At 47.9% G+C, this 9,873-nt stretch overlaps 1 protein-coding gene across 1 annotated transcript in view; it reads right to left on the bottom strand.

The window, feature by feature from the left end:
* lcor (ligand dependent nuclear receptor corepressor) overlaps positions 1–7,164 on the bottom strand; it is a 90,613-nt gene extending 83,449 nt beyond the window's left edge. The window contains exon 1 of the mRNA XM_068595582.1: positions 6,927–7,164. Within this exon, the coding sequence (XP_068451683.1) occupies positions 6,927–7,023 (97 nt within the window). The 5' untranslated portion in view covers positions 7,024–7,164. The remainder of the gene's footprint in view (positions 1–6,926) is intronic.
* Positions 7,165–9,873: the final 2,709 nt, after the last annotated feature.

Raw genomic sequence — 9,873 nt, forward strand, 5'->3', positions numbered from 1 at the left:
TCAAACTCAAATATATTGTTGATTCTATATTAAAAAAAAGTTACCCAAAGTCATGAGGTAAAGAAAATGTGAAAAATGTCCAAACTGACATCTTAAAATGTCTTGTTTATTCCCAAAAAAACAGAGATATTCAGTACACAATGATTTTAAGCAGATGAAATCCTAACATATGACCCGTGTCCTGTTCCTGAAACCATCAAACTGAAACAAATAGTTTCCGTTGTCGTCGTTTCTGCTTCAGACTCGCTCCAGATTATTTTTTGCTTGGCGATCGGGAGCAGAGGGTTGCAGACTGTCCCTTTAACTCTGAACCATGACAGCTTAAAACTGCTTAAGCGCCTGCTCAGCTCCATTATTATCTCATTAGCCGGTTCCTCTTGCTCAGGAGCACTGAGGCGCTGCTTAGTATTAATTCACTGTTAACGACGCACTGAGCGGCACCCACTTTTATTCTAATTCCATTCATGGAGGATTCTCGCGGATAATTTAGACTTCCCTCATTAAAATAATAAAAGCGTTTTCCTGAGCTTAATCGTCGCAGCGAACCAGAGACGTCTTAACCCTCCCACGGCATTTCCTATCCCGAAACATGCGCTAAACTTGGCTGAATACCTTAAACAAAGTCTTCACCTTACAAGGAAATTTACATCATGGGGACCTGAATTTTGTCCCCGAAAGGACGCTGAGTCCCCACAACGTCAGTGTGTAGCCAGATTTATGTCCCGACAAGGACGGCTTTACGCGCCTAAACACACACTTGCGCAATTAATCTTCACCTTAAATGTAATAATTTACATTTGGGGGACTCGCCGTCCTTTCGGGGACAAAATTCAGGTCCCCCACAGAATCCAGGTCCCCATAATGTAAATTATTATGGGGACCTGGATTTTGTCCCGCAATGGACATTGAGTCCCCACAACGTCAGTGTGTGAACAGATGTATGTCCCCACAATATCAGTTTTATACGCCCCAGCACACACACACACACTTGCTCAAAAACCTTAAAACTGCACCCTAAATGTAATAATTTACACAATAAAAGTGTTTAAACACAAGTCCCCACAACACCAGTAATCAAACATACACACAGTTGTGTTTCCATCAGCCAGGAAGTTTAACTTAACCCAAACATTCATGAAGTCTTTCCTTCCTGAAATGTAAAGATTTACAATGTGGGGATTTTGAAGAGTCCCCGCATTGTCAGTGTGTAAACACATGTAGGTCCCCACAACATGAGTGATACACGCACAAACACACACACTCTCACAAACACGGGCTCCTCCGTGCCATTGATCAAATAGTCTGAAAAGCAAATTGCTCATATGTGACCTTTCACACAAAAGCAGCCATTATGGAAGAATGAGAAGGAATTCAGTAAAGGTGGGTCCAAGTAAACATTCCTGCTGCTCTAAAGCCTTGACACCTCTCACAGTGTGTGTGTGTGTGTGTGTGTGTGTGTGTGTGTGTGTGTGTGTGTGTGTGTGTGTGTGTGTGTGTGTGTGTGTGTGTGTGTGTGTACTCCAAACACAAACTCTATAGCGTGCACGAGCCCACATGGTGTCAGTGTGCAAATAATTGTACGGAGGAGGTCATGTAGCTCACGTAACAAAGGGGACACGCACACAAACAATGGAACGCTTACATAAAGTTTTTGGTTGGAGTCGAGGACGCCGTGTGCAAAGTTTAGTTTAAGGAAGTGAAGGACTTTGGTCACTGGAGGGAGGGAGGGAGGGAGGGGGAGAGAGAGAGAGAGAGAGGCAGGAAGCAGACTCAAGATATCTGACCTCCAAACTATCAAAAATCACAAGACGCGATTTAAATCCTGAAGTAAACGAACAAAGTCAGCTCTGAAAATGAAAAGTAAAAAAAGACAGACTGACTGCATCTCCCTCAAGTGCAGTTTAAATGGTTTAAATATGTAAAATAAAATACAAATGATGTGTAAATTGCGACAGTCTGCACATCTTTATTCAATTTGATAAGTAAAAACATGAAAAAAAGAAAACAAATGCATAAAATTCTTTTTTTTCTAGGCTCATGAGCGTCAACGTGGCATCAGGTCTCACTCACTCACAGGACACTTATTAGTCATTAAACACTGAATTCAATCTGCTTGTTGCAACACACTGGTGGACAACAACAGAGGCATAAAATGAGACGCTATCAGCCGGAGAATCCTAGTAAAGTGATAAACAATCCAGCTTTTAGTTATGCGTTAACCTTTCTTTCATTATTGTCTCACCATTAATAATTATTATTGATTTCATCCTGCAGAAATAATGAGGAATAATCAGCAGACAGCGCCGAGGTCACATGTCTAATGTAAAGATGTATAGTATAATTAATAATCGGAATAAAAAGGCTAAAAAGACACAAAACACAAAACTCATCTTTTAGTTGCAGGATATTTATTGATTCCTGATCAACTAATTGACAGTCGGTTGTTGTTTTATTCCTCAGCTGCCTTCCTCCTCTCTGGAGAACCAGTTTGTTCTTTTAAAGCTGTGTCTCACACACACACACACACACACACACACACACACACACACACACACACACACACACACACACATTTGAATAGCGACATGAAGTTTCACTTCAGAAACTAACCGGAGGGGAGCGCCGGCGGTTTGAGATGAAGAGAACGTTATTTACTGTTTGAACGCGAGAAAAGAACGGCGCAGTGGTGCTTTCTGGGTAAATAAAGGTTCTCACACACACACACACACACACACACACACACACACACCTTCTGTCGACATTCACTCAGTGCCAGTGGTGTATTTTGCTTTTCCACAGATTGCAGTCATCCCCCCCTCTTACACACACACACACACCTTCTCTCCACCCGACCCTAAAGAGAGCAGCCCTCCTCCCACGGGGCTCCTGGTTTGGCATGGATCGGCCCCTGAGCACGCACACACACACACATAGCTGTGCAGCAGGGTGTGTGTGTGTGTGTGTGTGTAATGAAGAGGGCGCCGCGGAGATTTACAGTGTTGGCACTCGGTCCAGTCGGATGGATGGATCTCTCTCTCTCTCTCTCTCTCTGTGTCTCTCTCTCTCTGTGTCTCTCTCTCTCTCTCTCTGTGTCTCTCTCTCTCTCTCTCTCTCTCTCTCTGTCTCTCTCTCTCTCTCTCTCTCTCTGCCACGCTTTTGTTTTTCCTCCTTTTCAAAAAGGAGCCCATGAAAAGAATTAGCGAGATGAGAAAGTGGCAGGAATATCTCTCGGGGCGTCCATCTGTCCATTACTGAAATAACAGCCGTCCGCTTAGGGAGGAGAGGAGAGGAGGGAGGAAGAGGGGGAGGAAGGGGAGGAGGAGGAGGAGGGAGAGAAGAGGGATTTCGTCGACTTGATAAGATGAGGATTTGTCTTTGAGTACGAGCCGGTAATCGAGGGACGAGCTGGACGGATCAGACGCTCTCGACCAAAATAGATGATCTTTGATATGTTGAGATTTAAGAGCTCGGCCGCCTGCAGAGAGTCTGCAAACTGAAGAATGATGGTTGTATAGAAGTCTATGCTTCATGTGTTAAAGCTGCATTCTCTCTCCTGACCACCAGGGGGCGACTCCTCTGGTTGTATAGAAGTCTATGCTTCATGTGTTAAAGCTGCATTCTCTCTCCTGACCACCAGGGGGCGACTCCTCTGGTTGTATAGAAGTCTATATAAGTGACTCTACTTCTCTCTTGATGTATTCCCTCAGTAAACATTGTAAACATGAGTTTATGTCTCAATCTCTAGTTTCTAGTCTTCTTCTATACAGCCTGATGTTCATTTAGTACATTATGGTCTGTTGGAGTCAAACAGACCATAATAAGGGAAGCTTTAGGGGGCGGGGCTACCAGGTGATTGACAGGTCGACACCAGAGACGTGTACAGCATCTCTCCGTCGCTCCTCCTCAGTCCGAATATGGTCACTTCCTGTTTGTCGGTTGCAAATGGCGACCACCAGATCGCTGAACTCTGACCTTCATAAGCATCGGCCCACAAACCGGCGGCTAACAGCTGTTAGCTCTCCTTCTGCCTCTTGGTTCGGTGTCAGGATCAGAGCTCACTGCTCACAACCGATCTGAAGTATTAAAAGAATTAAAAATGTTTAAAAAAAAAGAAATGTGTCAGCCAGACTCACACCTCTCCCTCTCCCTCTCCCTCTCTCTCTCCCTCTCCCTCTCCCTCTCCCTCTCCCTCCCTCTCTCTCCCTCTCTCTCTCCCTCTCTCTCCCTCTCTCTCCCTCTCTCTCCCTCTCTCTCCCTCTCTCTCCCTCTCTCTCTCCCTCTCTCTCTCCCTCTCTCTCCCTCTCTCTCCCTCTCTCTCCCTCTCTCTCCCTCTCTCTCCCTCTCTCTCCCTCTCTCTCCCTCTCTCCCTCTCTCTCTCTCTCAGAATATGTGCCAAAGGAATCAGCGGTTGGGCTTTAATTGCTACCAGTTAATGATGTTAACCTTTCGGGCGCCCCGGCCGGCTTCGGCGGCGGCGGCACGCGAGGAAACATCCTCTCACGCCGCGACGAACCCGAGGATTCTCTGGGACCGAAAGGCGTCTCGACGGCAGGGTCACGACTCACGACCGGGCCGTTGATTCCATTGCCGCCGCGCGTTTAAAAAAAAAAAAACCTGATTTTTTTTCGGAGTTTGTCGAGAGAGTCGACTTTGCAATTGATTCAAATCTTCTCACTTTGAGAGGACGAGCCCGCTTGTCTTCGTCTTGCTCGACCGTAGATGCTGAATGTTTTGCGGGGTGTTTTCCAGCCGGATGGATGTCTGGATGTCTGTCAAAAAGAAAAAGATCTCGCCCCAAAAGTGACCGGAACAAACGTCACGATGGACACGATGCTTTTTTCTTTCAGGACTCGCAGCTAAAAAAAATAATCCCAGAAAGCAAACGGCCTCTCGGTTCCCGCTTCTCGCTTTTTTAGACTTCAACCTGAAAACTGCTGCTGGGGTCCTAAAAAACTCGTCACACACACACACACACACACACACACACACACACACACACACACACACACACACACACACACACACACACACACACACACACACACACACACACACACACACACACACACAGTGGTGATGTTACGTCACATCTCGCTCACGGTTCCTCCATCGACTGAAGTCATCGTTTGGCTTCAGGTGTTTGTTACAGGAACACAACACAGACACACAACTGCAAAATAAACCTTTTACAAAAAAATACCAAAAAGTGTTTTCAAAAGACAAAATAAAAAGCCGCTGACGCAGCATCTTCTGCACCGAAGTGATCAGACGGTGAGAAGAGAAGAAAAAGAGGACGAGCAGGTGCAGAGCGCAAATTAATACGCAAAGAAATGAGGTTACTTGTTGTGTTTTATGGGGTGTAAACGATGAAGAGGAGGAGGAGGAAGAGGAGGGGGGGGGCTGATGTTTACACTGCTGGTGCTGGTTCCTCCATGCTGGAGGTCAGAGATCAGCCCGACCTTTCAATGTAGAAGAAGAAGAAGAAGAAGAAGAAGAAGAAAGCCCCGCTCGGCCATGCGCTCGGGTTGGTAAGTAGGTGACAGTTCAACGCGCAACATCTGGATGCAGGAGTACAAATCCCCCCCCCCCCCCCCCACACACACACACACACCATTAAAAAACAAACAACAACAAACAAACAAAGTGACTCGTCGCGGCTTTAGAGCTTCTTCCAGCCAGATTACAGGAGCCGAGGAGCCGGGCAGAGGTGAGCAGATCAGAGGCGAAGAGGGGATGATAATCTGGCCATGAACACCGGGAGAGGTCGATGCAACCGGATTAAACGGAGCTAATGAAACACACCAGGAATGGAGGATTCTGGGAGGAGGGCGTGTATGGAGGAGAAACATGAACTAATGAGAAAAATAACAGCTTTTGTTTTGGGCACAGGGGATTTTTATTAATCAGTTTCTCCAAGGAAACAAAGCCTGACACGTGTCATGGCCGCTGCTGTTAATTGTCCCCTGAGCATGTTATTATTATTATCATTTTAAATACATATTCTAACTGGCTGGACTTCCTCCAGCATCACCGTGTCAACAAGTACCGACCCCGGGATGGAAACAACAAGAGAGGCGGAGCGGCTGCTGGAGGCGTCTCATCCGGCCGACACCGACACCTCCCCCCCGAAAAACACGAAATTATTCCCGCTGACATTTCCCCCAATGCAGCAATGCGCGCTCCCAAAAGCCGATTGGAAGTGGAGGAGGAGGAGGAGGAGGAGGAGGAGGAGGAGGAGGAGGAGGAGGTGGGCATGTTTGGAGAGACCGGGAGCGCGCACTGCCCCATCAGTAAAGAAAAAAAAAAGAAAAACACGGCGGCGCGCACACGAAAAGCACGCGCCGGCCTATAGCGAGGCAGCCCATTGGCTGCATCTGCGCACGTGACCTGCCGCTGTGCTTACAATAAATAAACAGCCATGGAATAATCTATAGCAAGAGATAGATGGATAGATATTAAAGAAAACAATATGGCTCCATCCGAAAACTCGGTGCTGAAGCAGGAGTCGTGAGCGCGCCGCGTGCAGGTGGAAGCACCTGTCAACACGCGGGCACGAGCCCCGAAACTTAAAAAGAAGAGCGGAATCTTTTTGGGATGTGTCCGGTTTGGAAGCAGGCGGCGCCAGGCAACAGCCGAGCGTAACACACACACACAGAGACACGCGCACACGCACACACACACACACACACACACACACACACACACGCACGCACGCACGCACACACACACACACGATATGACAGCTTCACGTATAGCGCTATAGGGTTTTTCCGGTGGACATTACAGCCGAACCGCTCCACGGAAAACCAAAAGAAAAAAACAGGCTAGTTTCTCTTCTTCTTGTTCTTCTTCCTCACAGTCCCGCGGAATCACGCCGCGCCACGCACACAACGCGCGCACACACACACAACGCCGAGCGAGCTTACCTACACAGTGAATGAGTTTGTGCCTCCAAGAGTCAAGTTCCTGCCGAAAGCCGCGCCTCTCTACCGTGCATTGCTGCCTTTTGCACAGACTCGCCATTTTCTGTCGGCCCCTCCCGTGGGCGCGCACATACTGCTGGGTGCTTCCCTGCGCGCACGTCACCGGCGGGTTTATATATTCTAAGGGCTGGGTGGAGTGAGATATGAGGGACGGGGCTGCAGCATCCCCCCTTTTTCTACGGCGCTCATTTGTCCCACCCACCAAAAAGCGCCCCTTCCTCCTCCTCTTCCTCCTCCTCCTCCTCCTGCGCCCTCCCCCCGCCCCCCTGCATCTCACCCGCCTCCCAGCCCTCCATGTGCTGTCATTGGTCGTTTATTGGGATGTTTGTCTCGTTATAACGTCGCGCAGCGCGCAGCACATGGCGCCGTGTGTCCGGATGGCTTAAAGCTAGATGTGTGTCAAAGGGCGCGCGCGCGCGCGCGGCTGTGCTGCGGATTTAAAAAAAGAAAAAAGAAAATGCGCATGAAGACGCCGCATTGTTTAAATGCACATGCATGTTCCATGCATGGAGCCGCAGTGCACGCTCACTGGAGCCGCGCGCGCGTCACACAACACAAAGCCGTGTTGTCCAAAAAAAACAAAAAAAAATGTTTTTATTCCATGGGAATGAAAGAGTAAACAGATTGAAACATCCCATAATGTTCCTCCTCCGTGAGAGGGGAACCCCGTCAACTCCAGCAGCCTCATCACTAATATGCACGTGCACTAATATTCTCATTTAGCCAATTAAAGGATTAGCACAAATTCTCCTTTCAGGGATTATGTTGCTTTTTTCTTCATTATTGCTGAGTGCTAATAAGCAAATTAATACACGCTTATGAACTGCTCCATCTTTTGGTTCAAACACACTTTGTCCAGATGTTTGTGATCAATTGAGATCTGTTTATTTTTTTTAATGAATGTCAATTAAAATGGAGAACTCTTAAAGTCTGAACGTCAGGAAAAAGACCAATGGGAGCGTGTTTGGGAAAAAAAAAAAAGAGAGATATGTAGACGTCTATCATGGACCAAAATGACCAGCATGCACCTCACAAATATACAAATACACCTAATTTGACAAGAAAAACACATGCAAAACCGCTCAGACGCACACTGCCATGGCGCCACGGCGCCGAGGCTCCGCAGCAACCTGCTCCGAGCTTAGTTGCCGGCAAATTTAGTTGCCGCTGAAAATACATTCAGGTTCCATGAAAAGAAAATGAGGAGAAAGCGAGCGGTTTGTCCTTTGTGGCTCTGCGTGGAGCTGAGAGAGAGCGAGTCCTCGGGAATCCTTCTAACCGGCACTTTGCAAAGTCGCCCACTGCTCCGAGAGTTTGAGCTGTTAGCCGTTAGCGCCGTGCGGACCTCCAAAGAGACGCTTTGCTACACCGCCGCGCGCTAATTTGACATTGAATGTAAGAACGTGTCTCACGCGCAGCAGTTCCTCTCACATGGTCCCGTTTGACTGCAGCAACGCGTGTCGAACCTTCACTTTCACACAAAGAACTTCCATCTTCACAGGAAACAACTTGTTCCACGAATGCAGCAGAAGTTGTAAAAAACATCACAAAACAAATATTGAGATTTTGGCGGCAAAAAACTAGGGTAAAAGTCGAGTGACAAGATGCTAATACCTTCGGCGGTTGTCCACGTTAGCTCCCTCTGTGTTTGTGTGTGTGAAAAAACACATACCATAAAAGTTGGATGACAAGCCGCTAATGCCTTCGCTGGTTGTACCCGCTAGCTCCCCGCTGTGCCCAGCTAGCGCTGCTGCTAACTCCCAGACAACTACTGAGCGCTAACTGGCAACAGCGGGGAGCTAGCAGCAGTAGCGAGAAGATAGCAGCAGCGCTAGCTTGCTACAGCTGGGACATAGCGGGGAGCTAGCAGCAGTGCTAGCTGGCTACAGTGGGTAGCTAGCAGCAGTAGCGAGGAGATAGCAGCAGCGCCAGCTAGCTGGCTCAAGCGGGTAGCTAGCGGGGACAACCACCGAAGGTAATAGCGACTAATAACCCGCCTCTTATGGTGTGTGTTTGTTTTCACACACACAGACACACAAACAGACACATAACCTTGTGTTTTACCTGTTCATAGATTTAGTATCTTTGTTCCTTTAGCTGTTATTCATCTTCATCTTATTTGGCTTCGTCGCCAACATTTGAATTGCACCGTTATTTATTATCTTAGCGGATATTCGGGCTAAAAGATGTCGGTTCTGGCTAATTAATGAACCCAATTTGTTGGAGTCTGTCACTTCCTGCCCATGCCCCGCCCCCGAAAAACTAAATCAGGGCAGATGTTTTATTTAATTTGGGTCACCTTGATTATTATAATTCTCTCTCTCTCTCCTCATGAAGCCCCACCGCGCTCCAGAACATAAATCAAGCTCCATAAAAAAATAAATAACTCAACCGCCAAAAAAAAACACGCCGGTCTACTAATCACCAGATTGAAACACGAACCCACGACGACGTGGTGCTGTTGTTAAGAGGAAACGCTCGCTGCAGGTTTTATAATCCTACAGAGACGGCGGGCAAAAAAATAATAATAATAAAAAAATAATAAATTAAAAAAACACGCGGGCAAGGGCAAACGCTTTTAACGGAGAGAGCACTCCGGCTAATTAAGTCGTTGAACCCGTTGCCCTCGACAAAGATGTCTCCCGTGGAGGGCTGGACTGCACGAGGGGAGGAGGGGGAGGGTTGGGAGGAGGAGCCAATAGGAAGACGTCTTAAGACGAAGTGACAGGAGCGGCAGCCAATCAGCGCGCGGCACCTTGCGGGAGACGCTGGAGCGGCTCTGCCCGGGAACCGAGCGAGCTGCACGAGAGAGGAGGGGGAGGAGCGGGGGAGGAGGGGGGAGGGAGGAGGAGGAAGAGGAGGAGGAGGAGGGGAGACCGCCGCTGAGAGG

The sequence above is a fragment of the Clinocottus analis genome, unplaced genomic scaffold, assembly GCF_023055335.1.
Source record: "Clinocottus analis isolate CAN_PGR_092001 unplaced genomic scaffold, fCliAna1.0.p SCAF_31, whole genome shotgun sequence".
NCBI classification, from domain to species: Eukaryota; Metazoa; Chordata; class Actinopteri; order Perciformes; family Cottidae; genus Clinocottus; species Clinocottus analis.